Below are 22,168 nucleotides of genomic sequence, written 5' to 3' on the forward strand. Positions count from 1 at the left end.
AGCTTGGTCATGTTGACTGCGGCCATAGCTTGGTCATGTGGTAGCTATAGCTTCAAGATGTCTCCATCTATTTAATGATTGGTCATCCCTATGTAATTACAAAAGTAAAAGAGCTTCCACCTGCACTTTCAGAAGACTAAATTTTCATTGAAGTGGATTTCTGGCTTCCATTACCCAAAGATGTCTCATGTTTTTATTTACCTTCAGAGTTGGCTTTATTATGGACTGGTTTCAGCATCCTGGTTGTTCTTCGTCGACAGACTTCAACAACTTTTATTGGCAGATTCACCTCATTGCTGCATCTCTTGTTTTATTATCTCTTCTCTCTAATGATTAATCTGTTAGAATTGGAACCTGTTCAGTTCTTTTTTTTCACTCTGTTATCAAAGCTGACCCTTTTATTATCTTTTTAAATAAAATTTTGGGTGGCTAATCCTCCCTTCATCTCAAAAAAGAAAGAAAAAAAAGAGAACAAAGGTATAATCTAGTAGTGTGTTTGCACATATTTAGGTAGTTTGGTTTGAAGTTTATCGTGAGGTTACATTAACAGGTTCCAGTTTGAGATCGAAGGAGGTATAGTGATGTTTTAATAGATAATTACTTGAATTACAAGAGTTGCAAGTGGCATTTGAACTAGATTAACCCTGAAGCAATTGACTACATGAAATCGAGTTCGCTTTCCTTCTAATGTCCCTATGGTTATTTTTTGTTAGAAACTAATATTTTTTACAAAGCTAATTTTTTATGGAGTTCTAAATGTATCTTATCTTTTCTATTTGGCGATATTTTCTTACTGGTTTATTTATTTTTAATCTATGCAGATAGGTCCATGCACTGACAAGACAGAGGAACCCGGTCCTCTGGGTTTGATTTTACGCATAACTCCATCTTTCTTGGATCTCATTGATAGGAAGCTATCTCAAAAGAAGACCACTCTTTTTAATGGACCAACTTCGGGTACTAATATAGAAAAACAACATACCAGAAATGATGAATTTAACATCCAACCCACATTAATGAAATGGAAGGCTTCAAATTTTCCTGCAACAAAACTCAAGATCGGCTGTTGGGAGGTAATCTTACGTCTTGACTTGATAGAACAATTTAGAAAAAGCAAATGCTCAAAACCAAATGCTCTAATTAGTTTTTCTTCTTAGCATCTAACAATTTTTTTTTAAACTATGTTTCATAATTTTAGAGGAAGTCAAGAAATGAAGGTGATATTGTAGCTAAGTTTTACTATGCTAGGCGAAAACTTGTTTGGGAGATACAAGAAGAAAGATTGAAAAAAAAGATTGAGATCCAATGGACCGATATCTCAGCAACCAGAGCACGATTCATACAGGATCAACCAGACATTCTGGAAGTTGAGGTTAGATGTTTTCCTTAGACGTATATTCTCATTTTATTGATTACTTTTGCTACTTTTTCTTTTTCCATAGACTACTTTTATTGTCTTAGACATGTTTTGAACTAATTCTTGGCTTTGGATGGTTTTTTGAAGTTTCTTAATGATTTCATTCTTTTAATAACAAAATTTGGAATATTTGTTTGGGTTTGATAACTAAGATATTTGGTACCTAGTGCAGTTAAGGCAGCAGCCCATGTTCTTTAAAGAGGTAAATCCACAGCCAAGAAAGCATACTAATTGGGAAGCTTGTTCTGATTTTACCAGTGGGAATGCAACCACATGCAGGTACATAAAAATTACATTTACATCACTTTCTTGGAGCTCTGTCATTTTGCTAAGCCTTTCAATGGATTTTACACCTTCAAATATTTCCATATTTGTTGAAATATACTTCTTTTTTTTTAGAGAGAGAGAGAGGAATGTATTTTTTTATTGATGAAGTAGATAAATCCTTCGATTCAGATCTCCAGTCCTTCAATGTTTTGTCCATGTTAAACTACATCTATAGGAGCTTCTGAAATTATCAAGAACAAACAAAAACAGAATAATATCTTCTTTAGTAAAGTTCATGTAATATTCTCATAGCTTGTTTCTTATTTTTATTTCCTTCAGGAGGCACTATCTTGAGTTTGCAGAAGGAACTTTGGAGAAACATTATGAAAGGCTTTTACATTCTGATCATCGGCTACTTACGTTGAGTCAGAAAGTTTTTGCAAGCCATGATTCTCAGTTTTTTGAAACCGTTAATAGCGACATGCAAGATATGTGCATGCTCCAACCAAAATTTCCACCTATTTCAAATCAACCATCCAGCAACTGGTGTCCACCTCATCTGAATCATATTGACAATCAAGGGAGTGCTCCTACTCACATGTGGACCTTTGAATCTCATGATCCAGCAGTTGGTGCCAACCATCCACTTTCACTGCTGACACCAACACCCAGAGTTATACAAATGAATTCGCCAAGTTCAGGTAATTTGTCTTAATTTAACCCGGAGTTAATCTAGTGAGATGAGGATGCTAATTGTTTCTTTCTTTTCCTTTTCAAGTCATGGAGTGCCTACCAACTATGAATCAAGGTGCAAGTTCTTTGAATCCAATGACATCCTACTTGGGTAAATCATTTCTTCATTAGTCTTTCATTTCATTATGTGATATTCTACTACCATGAGCTCTTGCTAAGAATTTTTTTTCCCTTTCTTTCTTTCTTCAATGTAGCAGACAACTTTGCACTTAACAATGGCAACTCTGCAACAGATTCTACCCTGAACAGAATGACTCAGCTTTGCAATCAAGACATTCAAAGTTTGAGAAGGGTCGATGACATAAGCGAGCGACAAATCCAACAACTACCCTAGGACACCTGCGCGACTCCAGCTCCTAATTTTCTTCCTCGGCGAGTCCCTGCTAATACCTTATTAACTCATACAGCTGAAACAGAAAATTTCCATGTCCCGAGACAAGGTCAATCACTCGAGGAGCATTTAATGAGCGAGTCAGATGATCTGGATGCATTTGCTGCTGATGACTCTAGGCTTCTTTCTTCAGTAAAATCTATTGGGTCAGTCATTTACTAAGAAGCACCACCAGATTCACAACCGCAATCCTCAAATGAACTGGATGATGGTAACCAAAACACCGATGGCACAAAGTCTCCATTGGAATCAAGGGACTCCAAGCAGTTAATCCATTCTATGACTAATTCCCATGGCACCTACAATTAATCATCAAACCTTCATTAGGCTTGGCCAAGAAAAGAGTTCTCATGGCAGAATCCAGTAGTCTTCATCATCAACTTGCTGAACTGTTTCCTGGTTTGTTTCAATTTCTTCTGCGTTTGTTTTTGTCGCAACAGAACATTCAGACTGCCGTTAGTACTGTGCCAGTAGAAGCACCAAACAGGTTATTCTACTGATGCGTTTCTATTTCCTGGTTGTTTTCTCTTGCATGGTTATACTCTCTCTCTCTCTCTCTCTGTGTGCGCGTGTGCAAATCAACTGACTGCTTGGAAAGAGAGTTCGGCTGAATGGACTGGATCTGGATATTTGCTTCGAATGACAAGAAAGTATTTATTTTGAATTATGATGCCGTTCGACATGATTTAGTTCTCACCATTGGAAGCATCATCATATAGAACTATAGCAGAGTGCTTGAGCTTTTGAATATGAGCTTTTGCTATTGGCTTTTAATTTGATCGATATCTGAAAGACAGTTGTTATAAAAGGATTTTACCTTCTTGACACTAAAATGACATCACAGTACTGACTAAACTTTATCTTGACTGATCTGTATGAAGAATGAAGATTAGCCATGGCAGCGAGCAAGCATAGTCTCCCAAACATTGAAAAATGCCTTGGTTCTCACTTCTCAGTGCTATGAAACTGGTTGTTTAGATGCATGGAAATAGGAGATTGTGTGATGAATATTTGTTTGAAAATGTCTTGAAAATATTTGTTTTCTTTGTAACCTGAAAATAAGGAACATGTCCACTTGTTTTTGGTATTTCAATCTGTTCTTGAAGTAGGGTTCTATGATGATGGGCAAATGTTCAATGAGGTATGGTGGAGGAGAAAGAAAGAAAAGGAAGGGAGCAGCATGGAATTTCGTAGAAGATGATAGTGGCCCTTAGTGTCGAGCAAGCATGACAATCATTTTATGGCAATTCAATCATATTCTTCCCCCTCCATAAATGCCAAGTTATTTTGGACATATAAAACATAAATTAATCTATGCAATCAATCACTGCGTGTGTTTGTAGGACGGACTGGTGTGACATGATACTTTAATCTAAACCCATGTTTGTCGGTGCAAATGATGCATGACACATGTGGCATGGAGTGGATTTAACGATACCAGTGAATTGCACTGCTCTGGTTTTATATGTGGATCAAGGCACTGCAGTTCACTGACCATTAGATCCACTTCCCAGCCAACATGGCGTGCATCATATGGTACTTGCATTTGCAGGTATCAGTTAAGTAATCTGAGCGAATAAAAAAGTGTAAGCTTTTATGACAAGAAAGCAATCTTTCTAAGGTGAGCATAGTTTTTGCTTACTTCATCGGCTGCATTTCAAACTTGACGTTGGTGGATTGCTGTTCCCTTCTGGACATCTTTTAGTCCTGGAAGATCTGTCTGTTTTCATAGTTGACATTCTGGATTTTCAGATAAATATCCTTTCGAAGTTTTCTGATTTGCCAATTGTTGGATCCAGTTTGTGCATCGGAGTTATACTCACTGAATTCAACAATTTTGATAGTGATTTTTAGGTCCCTTTTTTCACTTACCTTGCAGGTCCAACGATGATAATTTGTATACATGTAATATAATACTACCATGGGAGTTGAAATTTTCTTCAACGAAAAAAAGAGCTTCATTGGTTTACTTTTCTTGCAAATAAGTAACTCAATGCTGACCTTGGTCGTACCATATATACTGGAATGTTCAATATTTTCTAAATCTTAATTTTCTAAATGATTTGATATGTTTTGCTATGCTGCTGTTAGTTACTGAACAAAGACAGGTCTCTTTCGAGTGGTTAAAACTTCGCGGCATAAGTTTTTTTTTTTTTGGTTTAATGTTTATTAAGTTTTAAGTTTTCCTGCAGGATTCCAAATTGTTAGAAGCTTTAGTGGAAAATCGTAAAAGGTCAGTGGCATATGTAGGTGCCTTTCTTCTTAAGGATGACCCAGAGACTGATCCTAGTATTGTATCTGGGTCAGATTCAGCGAAAAGCATTAATGACCTTAAAGGAAAAGATTTATTCAAGCGTCTTCATGAAGTTGGTACTTTGGCTCAGGTATCATCTTTTCTGCCAAGGGTTTGGGAATTAATGACATTTAGTATATAAATTAAGAATATATTAAAAGGCATAGAATCCATTGCTGATACTCTAGCTATCTTGCTGTTGTCAATGTAGATAACCAGCATCCAAGGGGATCAAGTAGTGCTCGTTGGTCACCGGCGTCTGCGGATAACTGAGATGGTAGGTTGGGTTTAATAGTGACGAATTACACTTATTATTTTATTTTTTTCAGTAATACCTACATTCCTGATATTCAATGAAACTTCTAATATTGCAGGTTGACGAGGATCCTTTAACTGTAAAAGTTGATCATCTGAAGGCATGTTATTACTCTTACTCATCTTTCGTCTTTCCAGCCCTATTTATGGTTGATGGATGTCAATGTACTATTACTCTTAACTCACAAGCTGAGTCATCATATTTGGTTCTACCTTAGTGTCTTGTGGGGCTGACTTTTGATTACTGTTCTAGCTGATTTTGATTACCATGTACCACCCAGTGTAACCAATATTCCATGCCTTTTCATTGAAGGACCAATACTGCTAGTCCACTACTGTGTTTAGAAATTGGAAGCAATAGAAAGGAGGTAACTGTGTCTTTCATAAACTGCAAATTTCCTGCATTGCTGCAATTGCTGTATGTGCTGAACTTCCACAGAGGTTTACAAGCATTTTTTTGTATCAAAGCAAAGGCAAAAGACAATTTGCTTTTTGCTGGAGTCATGACTGAGTTATCTTTTCTGACTTGCTTCCACTGTTGTCACACAGTCACATGCCCTGGCATTCATGGAAAATGTTGTCAGTGCAAATGCCTGAACATGTTTTCACAATATCTTTCACCAAAATTTTCACCACCAATGTTTTCTTAGGATGCACTTCACTTTACTGATGATCAAGGACAATATAACTATAAACCTCTCTCTTTTGAACTTATATATTGCCAGGAATTAGATGCGATATGGCCGATGGTTTAGATGCAGATGTGTAAATGAGCTAAGCTTGTGTGAGCAGGGCCTAGCTCATTCTTGGCTTATTTAATTTCAAGTTGCTCACAAATAACTTGTTTAAGAGGTGCAGTGAGAGCCTAAGATCTCTCAAGTGTGCAACACACACTCGCACTCACTTTAAACTTACTACTGTTATATCTCAAGGTTATAGTTGAAATACATTGTTTTATGCAAACTATATTAGCCTCTAGTAATTATAATATAAATATATGTTTCTAAATAGTAACTAAGATAACATGTAATGTGTATTAATTATCTATGTATTCCTGTATCGAGTTTAATCGCGTGGAGCTCAAGCAAGCCAGGTCCTAGCCCTAGCTCGCTCATTTACTAATGGAGTGAGCCAAAAGCTGGCTAAATACAAGCTGCTTAGGAACAGCTTGCTTGTTTGACAGCCCTATTTAGATGGAGGTTGAAGTATCCGAAGAAACGTTTGTTGAAGTTATATGTGCTGTATTAATTTACTAACCTGAGTATGTGATCAATGTTGCCTGTCATTGTTTATGGTGGACTTATTATTTGTTAAGAGTACAATTCATATTTTTCTAGAAAGTTTGCTTGAATTTTTGGCTCAATAACAATAGCTATTATTTTTTGCAGGAAAAGCCTTACAATAAGGATGACGATGTTATAAAAGCAACCTCATTTGAAGTCATAGCAACATTAAGAGACATTCTGAAGACAAATTCCCTTTGGAAAGATCATGTTCAAACATATACACAGGTTACTTTGTCTATTTCTTAAGTTTGTTTTTTTTTTAAAAAAGTTTTTTGAGAATTGAAAACTTCTCACTTGAAAGAAAAAAAAGGTTTTGAGGGTTGACTACTTCTTAGTTACTTTGTATCTAAATTAATTTTGTCTGTATCCCATCCTTTGAGGAAAAAAGGCTTTGAGAGTTAACACCTTCTTCCTGTTTACTTTATATCTAAATTGCTTAAGTTTGTCTGTAATTCCTCTGTTGAATAGAGAATTGTTTTGAGAGTTACAACTTACAGCATCTTCTGATGTCCTAGTTGCAAGATTGTACTAGTTGAAGTTGTTAACTAGCTCAATTTAATTTGGCCTCCTTTTATAACCCTGCATATTGTCTCTTTTCAAATTTAAAAAGGTCAAAGGACTAATTTTGCCAAATTTAATCTAATTAAAAGTGCACAAATATATGGAAACTTATTTTCATTTTTGAAGTCCGGCTTATGAATAGGTTTTGGTTTGTACTGCCCATCTTGTCATGTTTTCTATTGAATCATTTTTTCTGCTTTTCTCCTGGAGGTTTTCTTTGGAAGCTTCAAGTTAGGCATTTGTATAAGTAGTTCCTTTAATAGATATCATGTTATGCTTGTAGAATAACATGATTAAATGATGAAAACTGTGTTATAAAATTGTTCCTTTTTTTCGTGAATTTCAGCATATTGGCGATTTCAATTATCCAAGACTAGCAGATTTTGGGGCTGCTATCTCCGGGGCCAACAAGTTGCTTTGCCAACAAGTGCTTGAAGAACTCGATGTAAGAAGCATGCATGCTTTTGATCCAAACATTTTCAGTCAAGCTGCAAAGATTTTTTTAATTCTTATGTTGTTCAGTTTTACTTATTAAAAAAATGACTTGCCTTCTCTCTCACTCTTGCTCCCTCGCACTCTCCCCCTCTATCTTTGTGTGTTTGTGTTTGGACAATTGGGTTGCATGTGTGCTAACAGTTGGGTGTTAATCTATGTCATGTTCCCTTCCAATTTGAAAATTAATGTTAAATCATATCACACTGTTTTTCATTAACATTATGAATATAAAATATCAATCATGTCTTATGCAACTTGGCATATTCACCTTAAGTTGCAGTGGCATGAATGAGCTGTTCCAAAATTAGTAAAGAATGATATAGCTTAGCATGTCACAATGTTTTCCATTATCATCTTAAGAATTGAAATGCATTGCGTGTCAGAACCACAGATCAGGATTTTGAACCGCTATGCTTGCAGAAATATAAAGGAATGGCTAATCAGGCTGGTTTTTGACTGCCTTAAGGTGTACCAGTGGCCATCTGTATAACCCATAATGTTGCAAGTATTAGCATGGTCCATCTAAGCTTCAGGTTGTCTGGTGAATAATTTTGATTCTGCACCTTAAAGACCTAATTCCATACAGAATTCAATTATAGGCTTCATATTTTCTTTTGTTGGTGGGTGGATGCATGCAATTTACTATTGATCTCTGCCATCATCATGGTTGACTGTTTATTTTTTCGATAAAATGTTAACTTCGTATAATTTGCCTGCCAGGTCTATGAGCGGTTAAAACTAACTCTAGAATTAGTAAAGAAAGAGATGGAGATCAGTAAGATACAGGTAATTTAGCCATATATTTTCTATTATTTCATTCCCATTTATGTATTCTCTATATTTGAGTACTAACTAGGACTTTTGTGTTATCTTTACTAAATTTTGTTTCAGGAGTCAATAGCAAAAGCAATTGAGGAGAAAATAAGTGGAGACCAGCGACGTTATTTGTTGAACGAGCAACTTAAAGCAATTAAAAAGGTATTTTTTTTATTCTTATTAGTTCTGTTTTTGGATAAATAAAAGAAAATGATGGTGAATATAACAAAAATGAACTTGTGTCTTTAATCTTGTCCAAGATAGACAAGGCCTAAACTTCTATCCCCCCTTCATTACTTTAACAATAACTGGAGTATTATCATCATGTTATATCACTGGGAAGTGGGAACTTTGATACTTTTTTAATTGCTTGTTAAGTTGATTTCATTGACCTTCATCAGAACTTTAGACATGAAGAATTCACTTTTTTACTTTGATCCAGGAGCTGGGTTTGGAGACAGATGACAAATCAGCATTGACTGGTTAGTTCTGGATGTACTTTTCTTTAGCGGGATATCTCATTGAATATATGGAGGATATTTATGTTTATATAAGTATTTAAGACAAGGTGATTTTGTATTCTTTTTCTTTGCTGCAGCAAAGTTCGGGGAAAGACTTGAACCAAAAAACAAGCAGTGTCCTCCTCATGTCTTGCAAGTAATAGAAGAAGAGCTTAACAAGCTTCAGCTGCTGGAAGCTAGTTCTAGCGAGTTCAATGTGACTCGTAATTATCTTGATTGGCTTACTGCATTACCTTGGGGAAACTACAGGTACTGTATTTAAACATCCGATTTGAATCATTTTAGAGAAATTCATTAGACTGCTAATGAATTGAGCTTAATCTTCATGGTTTTCAATCACTGCAGTGATGAAAACTTCGACATCCAACATGCACAAAAAATTTTAGATGAAGATCATTATGGTTTATCTGATGTTAAAGAGAGAATATTAGAATTTATAGCTGTTGGAAAATTAAGGGGGACCTCGCAAGGTTGGTTTACAGCTTTATGTGTACTAGCTTTCTTTTGGTTACCACATTTATTCTTTACCTTTTTGTTTCCTAAATTATTGTCATCTCCTAATTGATTGCTGTGGTTTTTTTCCCAACGTTTTTGCTATGACTGGTGTTTCTGCATCAAACCCCAGCAGCTGGATGACACCTGGTTATCAATTTTTTGATAATACTTGGTCATGGATACACTTGCTAAAACTTTTTGATCAAGATGATGGATATGGATTTAACCTTTATATTACGATTTTCAACTATATCTTCTCACCTGGGCTTTTAATATTGGTCCTGATGTTTCATGAAGTAATTGTTTTATGCACTTCTTTTGAAAGAAAATGTGTTATTATGTCAGAATGCTGGGGCTTATAAGGTTGCCATGTTTTATCCCCATGAGAATGGTGACTTGAATAAATACTTAACTTCTATAGTGAAGGTTCAATATAATTCAGTTCAATTGGAAAACAAGCAAATCTAGGCAAACCACATGTCCACATTTTGTCCTTAACATTATACCTGGTTGCATGTGGTTAGTGTTCTTTTTTCCCTTCTCTGCCCTGTGCAAGAATTCATCTTACGGCACACACTAAGAGATAAAATTTAGCTGTACATGCCTTGTGTGCTTGACTGATAACGTATTAGGACTAATCAATGGTATTCAGTTGGCTGATGTTTGTTTTCTAATTCTACTATTCATACACAACATATCTTAACAAGATCATTATTTTCTGTTTGCAGGCAAAATTATATGTCTCTCTGGGCCTCCTGGAGTTGGTAAAACCAGCGTTGGTCATTCAATGGCACGAGCATTGAATAGAAGGTTTTATAGATTTTCTGTAGGAGGCTTGGCTGATGTAGCTGAAATTAAGGTACAGCGACTAAGTCATTTTGATGTCTACATCTCGGAATCAATATTGATGCTTTAGCTTATAAACAGTGTGGGGTTTTGCCTATCTGAAACTCATTTGTGATCATTATAACCTTTATCCAGGGTCATAGGCGCACCTATGTTGGTGCAATGCCAGGAAAGATGGTGCAATGCCTGAAAAATGTGGGAACAGCTAATCCTCTAGTTCTCATAGATGAGATTGACAAGGTATTAATATGCTTTACATAACCTGTTGTAATTTAGTGATGCTTTTGATGCATCAATTTTTGCACTAGTTCGAGTTTACGGGATTAAGCTTCCTCATGATCTTGTGAATTGTGATGACATTTGATGTTTCCAACTTTTCTGGTGATTTATCATGTGACAGTTGGGGAAGGGACATGCTGGTGATCCAGCAAGTGCTTTGTTAGAGCTTCTAGACCCCGAGCAAAACGCGAACTTTCTTGACCATTTTCTTGATGTTCCTATTGACTTATCCAAGGTGAGCCACTGCTGCTGTGAAGAATTCTTGGACTTCACTATTTTAAATTTTCATGTTTATCGGGTCCAAGTATTGATGGTATGTTGATTATATATTTCATATCAATCTAATACCTGTGAGTGGAGTGCAGAAGCTTGTTACATGAGCATGTGATTTATTTGAAGCAAGACTTTGGCAAATCTTACATGGTTGAAGGGACAAATATAATTATGCATCTCATGAACATGTGCTTGAACACTATGGCCCATGTCCGATCCGCATAAATGTTTACATAAAATTGCTCACATTGGACAATGAAATGGATGGGAGTCACAAGAGATATATATCATGAAAATGATGGCATTATTTTTTAAACTAGCTAGTCAATATATATCCATCTTTAATATATCTATAAAGCATGTTATTGTGCAAAAGAGTAAAAAGGTTAGAGCAAACTAACTAGATGCTAGCAATATGATGGAGATAATTTTTGAAAATCATAACGGAACAAACTCTCCCTGATGAGCACTGTTTTTTAACCACTGTTATTTTGGGCATAGATTTTCCAGCAGTCCAATCTTAGTAAATGGAGATAGTTTGAGTAATGTCCTATGTGGCTACAAAGGGATCTAGAACTTCTAAAAGATCATTGTTCAAAATTTAGATTTGTACCTTTTTCCTTGGGAGCCTCCATATAGGCTTACACTCTTTAGTCTATGCATTTCCAGTTTTTGAGGTATTATGGACAAAATATTGTATGTTGGTTATAAAATAGCGGTCTGATATGTTGGTTATTCTCAAGGTCCGCCGTACCGGTACCGGTCGGCGTACCGGTGGCCGGCCGGACCGGTACGGTACCGGTCCGGTCCGGTCCGTACCGGCCGGTACCGGTGGTTTCAAAAACCACAGCGCGCGGCGCTGTGGTTCTAAAAAAAAAAAAATATATTGATATGTTGGTTATTCTCAAGGTCCGGTACGGGCTCCGAACTGGCCGGTACGGGCCCGAACCAGCCGGTACGCACCCATACCGGCCGGTTCGGATAAAAAACCGGGAAATACCGGTTTTTTATCCGTTCCGGTACCGGTCTAGGACCGGACCGGTACGTACCGGCCCGTACCGGCCGGTACGGGCCGGTACGGCATTCCATGGTTATTCTTCTGGTGATAGTCTTGTATAGTTGTATTACTAATCCAAATATTGGTGTCTTCTGGCATTTTTATACCCCCCAAATGTTTGAATTGTATCATCGAGGCTGATTAGCAATAGGATTTTTATTGTATTATGCTATAGTACATTTGTAAGTGATGTTTTATAGCGGCATGTAATCCCAATCTGAACATGCACGAGTGCTTTTTTTCCTAGCTTCTTAATTTAGATAAATATGAACATGCTCATTACTTTATTCCATCAGTGCAAATTTTTGGTTGTCATATTTGACATTCACCTTTTCAATTGTCATGCTTATCTTGTTCTGTTCGGATGCAAATTCTAGCTTACAGGTTCACTAAGCAGTTTGTTTCTTGAATTTTGACATTGTTTATAGAGCAAATGAGAATGCAAAGATGGGTGTTCTGATTCTATTTAAACAGAAAGCATGCTTGACATGTGCTTTTTCTGTAATCACATTTCAGTATAACCTAATAGATTTCTTGTAAAGATCACTTATATCTATCATATGAAAATAGTAGAGAATGATGCTATGGGAAAGAAACGGACCATGCTCTTCTTGATGATAGTTCTGTGTTCATGACCTATGTGGTTCAGAATATAGACCCTTTTTTCTTTTTATTTTTAAGTTGCTCTAGACCCCCCCCTCCGCCACACACACACACACACACACACACACACACACACCAAAAAAAAAAAGGAAAAAAAAATCACCTACCTGTCTGCTTAGTTTCATCAAATTCATGAAATAGTAGTATGGTATGGAAACCAACTTACATATGAGTTGGGCCTAGTGGAATGATATCTAGAATTCATACAGATCTTTCAAAATAAAAATTGATGACACAACTTATAGAATCGGTTGTCATACAGGCTGTTATGTCTTGGACCTCACATGTTATCTTTCAGCAATTTGAAGTACTAATAAATCTTTCAGAGAGAAAAGATGCACATTCTGAATCAGAATATATATAATTTTAAATAACATAGAGATATTAAATAATGAACAGTGTGAAATTGGAATCTGTATATTATTAAACAGGCAGTGATTTTATAGATGTGAAAACTATTTCACAAATGATAATCCCGAGTTCTTGACCTGTGTGGTCAGGAATGTAACTTTTTTTTGGAAATAAGAACTGTACTGGATGCCAAAGAAAAACCCATTGTTGTTTGAAGATAAAAGTTCTGTTTAAGAAGAGTCATACTTATTGGAACAAAGGATGTCTCCCATTTTAAAGGTATGAGTCTTCTTTGCTAGAAGGACTTTAATTTTCTAAAATAGGGTTGTTGACCACAAAGTTGAGCTTGGCACCATGATCGGTAAAATACGCTTCGCATCTATACCATTCATTGTCCAATTTTTACTTTTTTTTTTTTTTGCAACAGGCAGTTATTTCTTACTGGAACATTTATTAGTTCTTTGAAGTGTTGAAACCTACCCCACAAGATCTGAGCATTAGCTAGCTCATATGATGATCAAATATTTATAATAATTAAACAAATTCTGTCCTCAATTTCTATTCTGGGTAATTTGGATGCTTATACTGAATGATGCTCTTTCAGCGTTTCTATGACGTGTAACACTAGAAAAAGGACTTACAAAGGGGAAAAGAGCTTTTTTTTTATATATTCAAAAACAATCTGCAAGGTAATATTAGATGCCATTGCCACTGTACCATCTAATGTGTAGTCTTCCATAGCTTGAAAGTCATAAGGGAGGGAAAAAAATTCAATGACATGAATCAGTGGAATTTAACAGAATAGCAAGTAGGATTTCTTTTTTGGAAAGTAGGAATTCTTTTTGGAAAGGTCTTTGATTTTTTTATCTTCTAAAATAGAATTAAATTTTCAATCACATAGGTCAGTAGATGCTTGAAATACTTTGAGATCCGATTAGTTTGGTAGATTTGAATTTCTTGTAAAAGATGTCCTGTTCCTTCTCACACCGAAAATTTTAGGTCTGTTTTAAGTCTCCACCTACCCATGACTGCCATCAATGACTACAAGTCCTTTTAGTTACTCCTACTATGCCATCCAGCCCACCAACCCTTTTTTCCCTACCACCTCCCTCCACCTTTTAGCTGGAGAGCTTTCGTGGGGATAGGAGGGGGTGGGGTGGAACAGCAGCCAAAGAGAGTGAGGGGAGTAAATGGCCGTGACTTACAGCAACTGTTGGTAGGAGGTGCCATGGTGGTGTTTGAAGGTTGTGAACAAGTTGGGCAGATTGTGGTAGGATGCATGATCTGGATAAGAGAGAATCTGAAAAAAGATTTTTTTTTTCTTTTTTTTTAAAATAACAATTTTATACTAGCAGAAACATATAATTGACAATTCGTATGGAATTTATGCTACATAAATTTGTGGCGAGAAGCCTAATCAGTTTATATAAATATAAACATAAATATAAGAGAGAGAGAGAGAGAGAGAGAGAGAGTTGAAATAGACATTATGCATGTAAGGCATTTATAAGTTCAAAGCTTTTGAACTTTTGCAAATGGCACAGATCTATAAGTCGGTGAGACAATAAGTATCTTTCGTACCCCTATGGTGCTTATATATATATATATATATGTCGTATTGTGCTGATGCTTGGACCAGTGTGAAAAGATATGTTACTGCAATGCAGAATGAGATATACCATCTAGATTACTGATTATTTTTCAGCAGTCAAGTAAGAACTTTGGCTCTACCATGTAGCATCTTTACTCACAGTGTGCGCTTTGCACACATTATTTGTAATGACCACATATTGAATATGTATTAAAATATTAAAGAAATCCATTCCATATGCCAATGCGCACTAGTATTTACTAGACTGACCGTGGGTCAAATAGAACTACCATCTGGTGAATAAAATCATCCATGTGTTCCGGCAGTGGACTTGTATAAGATCTACTGTATAGCATGTATATGATACATCTAAGCCATAACATATATGGTTGTCCCTACTGCCAACATCCAGGAACAGAAATTTAAATTGCAATTTGTTCATCACCTCTAAAAGCATGGGTATCTAAATTCAATTGGTTAGAGATTTTTCACCCTAACATTAGACTCAAGCCAAATGCTACTTTGATTACTAATTTACTATCCATGTTGTGATAATTTGATACATAATTAACATCGAAAATCATTTGATTTACTTACTTTAAGTGCTTATGCTATTGATGATCTATTTGAGTTTCAACTTCAATGTCTCATCACGTGCTTTCCACAAGGGTGTATGTGTGTTGCATTTGGCATGGGAGTATCACGGGCACATGCACGTGCACACATGCATACCCATGCATACATGAAAATCTAATTGTCATTTCAGTTATTTCCAGAATATCTTCTGTCACTTCTCTCCATGTCCTAATGTTGCAATTTTATTTGCATTCAGATATCTTAGCTAAGTTTAGTTGTGAATGTATTTACAGAATTACTCTTCCATTAGAATATCTTCTGACACCATTTTGCTTATTAATTTAGGTTCTGTTTGTTTGCACAGCAAACGTAGTTGAGATGATACCAAACCCTCTTTTGGACAGAATGGAGGTCATTGCTCTTGCTGGTTATATCACTGATGAAAAGATGCATATTGCAAGGGACTATTTGGAAAAGACTACTCGTGAAGCTTGTGGTATCAAATCTGAACAAGTATGATTAATACTGCACTCGTATTGTTAACTATATGTCCCCCTGAAAAGTTGCTGGAAGTGGTCCGTTTTCTTTCAATTTATCTGAAATTGGCATATTGTATTTGATATCATGTCAAGAAATATCCCACTCAAAACAGATTATATATATGTTTTTTGTGTGCATGATAAAAAGAGAAATCTGTGCCTTTGGTTATGCCTATTTTTTTCAAGTTTGCCATTAGATTTTCTAACCAAATCTCATCAAAAACATTCTTTTATAATTGTAGAATATTGTAATTCATGAGAACAAGCAGCCTCTTTGATTCCATGAAAATCCCATCCTCCCAAAGAATCATAATATGTTTTCCATCTCACATTCCATTACAGTCAAAATAAGATTAGAGACTGAACTTGTTCCGATCTTCTCCATATATGAAGGAGGAGCAGAGCTGTCAAAAGACTAGAAAAACAAAATGCTTGTTCTAAAATGGTTAGTCAGTCTGATTTCGGTTTTCGTATCAAGGACTTCTCTCTCTACCCCTCCCCTCCGCCCTCCTGTCCTCCTGCCCCCCTCCTCTCCCCCTGCCCCCCTCCAATCATCTTCACCAGTCCAATCTCTCCTTCTCTATTCTTAAGAAACCTTTTCTATTAGAACACCCTTTTCACTTAATTTTCATGAATAAAGAGAAAATGATAGATACTTTGACCTCTCCATCTCTTTCCTAGATCTTATGGTCTTATGTTTCACATATGAAATATCTCATTATATCTCTCATCAGAGCATAGAAAGAGAATTGCATGAGAATATGGAAGGTATAGTTAGGAAAGTTTTTATTTCTCATGACTGTTTGGATTTTAGATTTTACTGATTTTTTCTATTTTAAATTGATAAATAGAATTTATATTATCATTCAACACATTTCTTTCTTTTTTTATTATTTTTATACTGGGCATGCATCGCATGTTCCTGTAGACAAGTGTTTGTGAGTGTCTGTGTATTGGAAGATCATTGTCAGAGAGAGTAGAGCTACATTCTTCATGGTAGGATCAAGGCTTTCAATTTTGCTGGTGCAAAATATTTGATGGAACAAAGAAAGTTTATCATTCTATTGATAATGCTGCAAGGTTTTGATATGTTTGTGTTACTGTCATAGCATTGCATTACTTGATTTGATATACTCAATTTTCTTTTTCCAACCTGTTAGCTACTGAATGGACCTGTTCAAGCTTTCAATGGTTCTGAAGTCATAACAATGATTCTAAATGAATGATTCCATAGCCTAGGAGTGGTGCCCTCCAGCTCCCACTAACCCCCACCCCAAACACCCCCTCCCCCCCCCCCCCCCCTTCTCTTCCTTCTGAGGGGAAAGAAGAAAACCTTTAAAAGAAAGAGAACATTCTCATTCTTCTTTTGTTTCTGGTCATATAATTTACTCTCTTCGAGACACATCATCTGCATAAGCAATATTTTTTTCAACTCATAAATGGATTCTGATCATTGCAATAGATACTAGGGATCAGGATTTCATCACGATTTATCGAAATATATTTTTAAATAAAATATTCTAGATTAGTAAATCTCCTGAGATGTTATCTGCTACATGGTTAGAGAATTATAGCAGTTTGACAGATCAATTACAATATGAGACAGATAAACACTACGAGCATATCAGTGCCTTTGAATTATCATGAGCTGAAAAATATTGTAGAATTCCTGATTACATGAATTTGTGCCCTGTTGTATTTTCATCTTAGTATTTGATTTGGTGGATTTTTAGCTTTGTACATGCTGACCCCATTTAGATGGGAGAAGATGATTTGGTTATGGTAGAAATCTTGTCCAAGGGAATTATTCACTTGAGAAATTCTTTAAATACCAATTATTTTCTACATATTTAGGATTTCAAATTATTAATCCGTAAACTTTTAAGGATCATTAGCTGATTAATAAAAATAACTCGAGAATAAAAACATAAAAAGTAGTCTATAGCTCCCATGCAAAAATTATTCTATTCATAGTTTTTTGTCTTGGGGTTAAGCAGGTACCTGGTCTTAGGAAAATTAATTTCAGAAGATGCTACAAGGAGTTGGTCCAGTTGGTTGGTAGCACTTGATATGGCCAATGTTCTAACTTGGTTGTGTCGAATGACACACTTCACAGGCCACTCAAAAGATTGTTATTCATGAACTAGAGTACCTTTACGAAAATTAAAAGTTATAACTGTGATTCAATATTAAATCGTTAGCTTTTGCCATCTGGAGATCATGGTGGAAAGCTCAAGCCGTCGCCTTATCTCACCATTTGTCTTTATATATTATATTAGAAAGGCGACTGAACATTGCTTCACTGTAAGGAAGATTAGTGTCTGAATCATTCAGCATGAATGTGCTTTTCTAGGATTAACCTGATGTAATTGGATCATCAGTTAGAACATATATTTAGTAATAGTGAACATGGATTAGTGGTGGCTGAGTGTCTCGTGCTACTGATAGAATGTTTTACAGACATATTTAACCATGTATACATGATCTATGCTATATTGGTTTATATTCTGTTAACATTTCTGATCAATGTATCCAGGTTGAAGTGACTGATGCAGCTCTTCTTGCTCTGATAGAAAATTATTGCCGAGAGGCAGGTGTTCGGAATCTTCAAAAGCAAATTGAGAAGATATACCGCAAGGTTTGTGACACAGTTGTTAGAACTTCAGAAAAGAAGTATCAGTTTTTAAATCTAAATATTCGTAATTTTATTATTTATTTTCAAAGTAATTGTTTTGCTAGCAAATCCCAACCATAACTGTTGAGCATTGGGTTGCCTCTGATGACGAGCCACAATGTTATCGGTATGCTTTCTTCAGAAAAATTAGTAATGACTTTGAACTTCAAACGGCACCGTATACAATCTGAAATGCATCATGAGAACACAAGATGCTTGTTACTAGGTGATATTTTGATTTAGTTCTGGTTTGAATGCGTGCATGAACATAACAAGCTAGTTATGATGTTTTGACCAAAGTGTCTAGCTGGTTGTCCCTATCAATGAAAAACCCAATTGCCTCGATTTTTTGTAACTAGTTTGCATATTGCTTATGCAAGACATTTGGGTATTTGGGTCATCTCACAAATAGGTATACTTGTCGGATGTGCTAGTTGGAGAATTATGGGAAGGATTAAAGAAACAATTAGAAATGTTAAATTATTGACCTGCTAGTTTTGGCTTTCTGAAATTTTTATTTTAACAGGATATTTGAATTGGTGGTTTTTCACTTGTAGCTTTCCAAATTGTTTATGTTTTTCTATTAAACAAATGTTTTCCTTTACAAATTATTGCTTCAATTAATGCATCTTCTGGTGTAGTTGTACTTAATTGAAGTTTATTTTGTCATAGGCTTTACACCCCTTTGAGAGATGTTGGAAGTCAATATTTCTGTAATCAAAAGCTTTTCTGTGAAAGTCTCCCCTTTTAGCAGTGATTAATCTGAATGTTTTCTGGCCATTAAATATGCAGAAGCACTAGTTTCATAAGCATACATGCATTTCTATTACTATCATCTATGAATTCTCAGTCATTCCCTTCATTTGCATTTTTATGACCATTGATGTATATTAGATATTTAAATTTGCATCTTTTCCTATCAATGAAATAAATATTTTGATTTCAGAAAACCTTGAATATTTTTCCTATTCATGACCGATTTTATTCTTATGCTTTAATATAGATAGCTCTGCAACTTGTCCGTCAAGGGGTGACAAATGAGCAATCTCTAAAAGTCAGCCTTCAGCAAGGAGCCAAACAGCTTAGAGAGAAATCTACTGAAGAGCCTACTCAAATTGCAGATGATGGTCCAGGGGGGAAGAAACTGGAGGATGGGAACTCACACGAAAGGGCTACAACAACTACCTTAACAGAATCTGAACAAGCAATTGAAGTCTCGTTACATGAACAGCCTAATGGAACTGCCACAGAAGAATCAGAAGCAACTTCTCATGAGCATCTTGTTGAACAGTTGGAGGCTGACAAAGTGCAGCCAACTCTCTTATCATCAGACGGTATTGCAACAACAGACCAACCCGTTGATTCAAAGGTATTCTGAGAAGCTAAGTGACTAAAACATGCATTTTATTGTAGTGTAAGAATTGGTTTAACATTGACACCTACTAGTGATTTTTCTTACAAGTCCTATGTGTAAACTTTTTTTTTCACATTAGTGGAAGGATCAGTCAGACGATAGAAATTACTTTAATGTAGTATGCATATATGTTAACATATGCATATTTATGCACCGTATATTCATTGTGTCATGTATTAATTGATTGATTTCTCTATTTACAGGTCAATATAAAAACAAGTGATGTAAAGGATGTGAAAGTTGATAATGTGATTGAAAAGGTCATAGTTGATGTCTCAAACCTGGCTGATTTTGTGGGCAAACCAGTATTCCATGCCGAACGTATATATGATCAGACTCCAGTAGGAGTTGTCATGGGTCTTGCTTGGACTGCAATGGGTGGTTCAACATTGTATGTTGAGACCGCCCTAGTGGAGCAAGGAGAAGGGAAAGGTGCACTTCTATTGACGGGTCAGCTCGGAGACGTCATGAAGGAGAGTGCGCAAATAGCTCATACCGTAGCCAGAGCAAAATTGCTTCAGAAAGAACCAGACAATCCATTTTTTGCAGACTCCAAGCTCCATTTGCATGTGCCGGCTGGTGCTACCCCCAAGGATGGACCAAGTGCAGGGTGCACCATGATAACCTCAATGTTGTCTCTTGCCATGAAAAAGCATGTTAAAAAAGAACTTGCAATGACTGGTGAAGTAACATTGACAGGACGGATTCTCCCAATTGGTGGGGTATGTTATCTCTGTGACATAATCTTTATTCATCATTGTGACCGACCATAATAATCGAAAGTTCATAGTTTTTTGTTTTCATGATTGTTTTAAGACTTAATGTTTCTTATTCTTGTTTTGGTTTCCAACCACGGGATGTGCGACATACTCTCTGTCTTTCAATTCATTATATTTGTCCATTTGATCTTTATATGCTATATGATTTACCATCCATTGTAGAAATACCTGAATCTAGGAGTTTATATGCATGTGGTCATAGCCTGAATTTTTGAGTTGGAAACTGCAAAGCTTGACATTTTTACTAAATTTGCAAACTTCCTATATTTGATAAAAATCATTCTGAAGTCTTATTTTGAAAAATAACACCAGAAATCACCATTATTTAGTATTATTACTGCTCTGTGACTTTGTTTTTTTCTGTTAGTTTTTAAAAGTTTCATTCCTACCAAACAGGTAAAGGAGAAGATAATTGCTGCAAGAAGAAGTGAGGTGAAGACTATCATATTCCCATCAGCTAACAGAAGGGATTTTGATGAGCTTGCTGCCAATGTGAAGGAAGGCCTTGAAGTTCACTTCGTAGATGATTATAACCAAATATTTGAGCTGGCTTTTGGAAGCAACTCTAAGCCACAAATCTAAGTCTCTGATCCACCTGTATTGGGTCTTCACATGTTATAGTTTTCTTGACGACTGCAAGAAATTCCATGGTAGTTCTTCATGATGCAGCCACCATGGACCAATTCCAAAGAGAGTTAGCCTTTTATTGAGGTCATGGACAATTCCTAACGGGCTTCCTAGAGCATCCATGATTTGAATGCTTGCATGTACTGATGCCTGAAGATTGTTTATTAATTATGTCTTACAACCATTGCGAAAAAAACCATAGCACGGCTGTATTTTTTGTGATCTTTTCTGGAGGTGGATGGTGGTCAAGATATAAATACATTATTTCGGCATTTTTGTTTTCATCAATACTCAAATGTAAACTACTCTCAAAACCTAAATTTTTTATTCATTCAAATGTATGATGATAGCTGATTATTAATTTGATCATGTTTGCTGGATTGGTTTCAACTTTCAACTCCTTGTGTTTTTCTCCTTTGATGGATGTGGCTGGAAAAAAATTTAATTGTTGCCGATATTTGCATTTTAGCAGTCATTTCCTTCCAATTAGGGCATTCATTCTTTAGATACTAAAATTTGTACGAATTGGTACTTCTTTCATCTATTTTATCCATTGTTGGTGATAATCTTGGCATCGATTCTTCTAATTTAATCATGATATTGTAGCAAGGGGTGTTCTACTAGTACTTCTTTATAAATGAAATATGCAAGATGATGACTCAAAATGCAATGCAGCTGCTAGTGATTTTTAGCCTCAAATGATGTCATTTCAAACCTAATTCAATCCATTCTCCCAATGTGATTCACATGCTGACCTCAACTCGCATGATTGATGATATCGCAAAATACCTATCAAAGATTATGAATGAGATATCTCGCCGGCTTCGCCGGTCAACGATCCACCATGACAAGAGGCTATTGGACCATAGTTGCTCTTCAGATTGAAATT

General features: G+C 35.9%; 2 protein-coding genes across 4 annotated transcripts; both read left to right on the top strand.

Moving 5' to 3' along the window:
* Positions 1–985: 985 nt before the first annotated feature.
* On the top strand, positions 986–3,156 carry LOC120108808. Of its 3 annotated transcripts, none has more exons than XM_039122522.1 (6): positions 986–1,073; positions 1,199–1,372; positions 1,590–1,696; positions 2,024–2,385; positions 2,463–2,528; positions 2,632–3,156. In XM_039122522.1, exons 1-6 carry the CDS (start codon positions 1,017–1,019, stop codon positions 2,769–2,771), a joined length of 906 nt encoding a protein of 301 aa, XP_038978450.1. In that variant the 5' UTR covers positions 986–1,016; the 3' UTR covers positions 2,772–3,156. The 3 variants fall into 3 exon arrangements, with proteins under 3 accessions (XP_038978450.1, XP_038978451.1, XP_038978452.1); XM_039122523.1 differs by having other exon boundaries at positions 2,635–3,156; XM_039122524.1 differs by having other exon boundaries at positions 2,671–3,156.
* A 1,191-nt stretch (positions 3,157–4,347) lies between these two features.
* Positions 4,348–21,676, top strand: LOC120108809 (lon protease homolog, mitochondrial-like). Its single transcript, XM_039122525.1, has 20 exons — positions 4,348–4,380; positions 4,581–4,671; positions 5,010–5,212; positions 5,333–5,398; positions 5,496–5,537; positions 6,825–6,947; positions 7,630–7,728; positions 8,499–8,564; positions 8,670–8,756; positions 9,037–9,076; positions 9,193–9,364; positions 9,461–9,585; positions 10,339–10,469; positions 10,592–10,696; positions 10,857–10,970; positions 15,592–15,759; positions 18,322–18,423; positions 19,463–19,828; positions 20,077–20,595; positions 21,049–21,676. Exons 1-20 carry the CDS (start codon positions 4,348–4,350, stop codon positions 21,232–21,234), a joined length of 2,838 nt encoding a protein of 945 aa, XP_038978453.1. The 3' UTR covers positions 21,235–21,676.
* The last annotated feature ends 492 nt before the right edge of the window (positions 21,677–22,168 follow it).

Source organism: Phoenix dactylifera, unplaced genomic scaffold (genome assembly GCF_009389715.1).
Source record: "Phoenix dactylifera cultivar Barhee BC4 unplaced genomic scaffold, palm_55x_up_171113_PBpolish2nd_filt_p 001566F, whole genome shotgun sequence".
Classification (NCBI taxonomy): Eukaryota; Viridiplantae; Streptophyta; class Magnoliopsida; order Arecales; family Arecaceae; genus Phoenix; species Phoenix dactylifera.

What these genes read in the sequence shown, in the direction of transcription:
- LOC120108808 (XM_039122522.1), top strand. Translation starts at nt 1,017, where the DNA reads ATGAAATGGAAGGCTTCAAATTTTCCTGCAACAAAACTCAAGATCGGC. An exon ending in TCAAGATCGGCTGTTGGGAG is followed by an intron (nt 1,074 to 1,198) that starts GTAATCTTACGT and finishes TCATAATTTTAG; the next exon opens with AGGAAGTCAAGAAATGAAGG. An exon ending in CAGACATTCTGGAAGTTGAG is followed by an intron (nt 1,373 to 1,589) that starts GTTAGATGTTTT and finishes TACCTAGTGCAG; the next exon opens with TTAAGGCAGCAGCCCATGTT.
- LOC120108809 (XM_039122525.1), top strand. Translation starts at nt 4,348, where the DNA reads ATGGCGTGCATCATATGGTACTTGCATTTGCAG. An exon ending in TTGAGAAGATATACCGCAAG is followed by an intron (nt 18,424 to 19,462) that starts GTTTGTGACACA and finishes GCTTTAATATAG; the next exon opens with ATAGCTCTGCAACTTGTCCG. An exon ending in GGATTCTCCCAATTGGTGGG is followed by an intron (nt 20,596 to 21,048) that starts GTATGTTATCTC and finishes CCTACCAAACAG; the next exon opens with GTAAAGGAGAAGATAATTGC.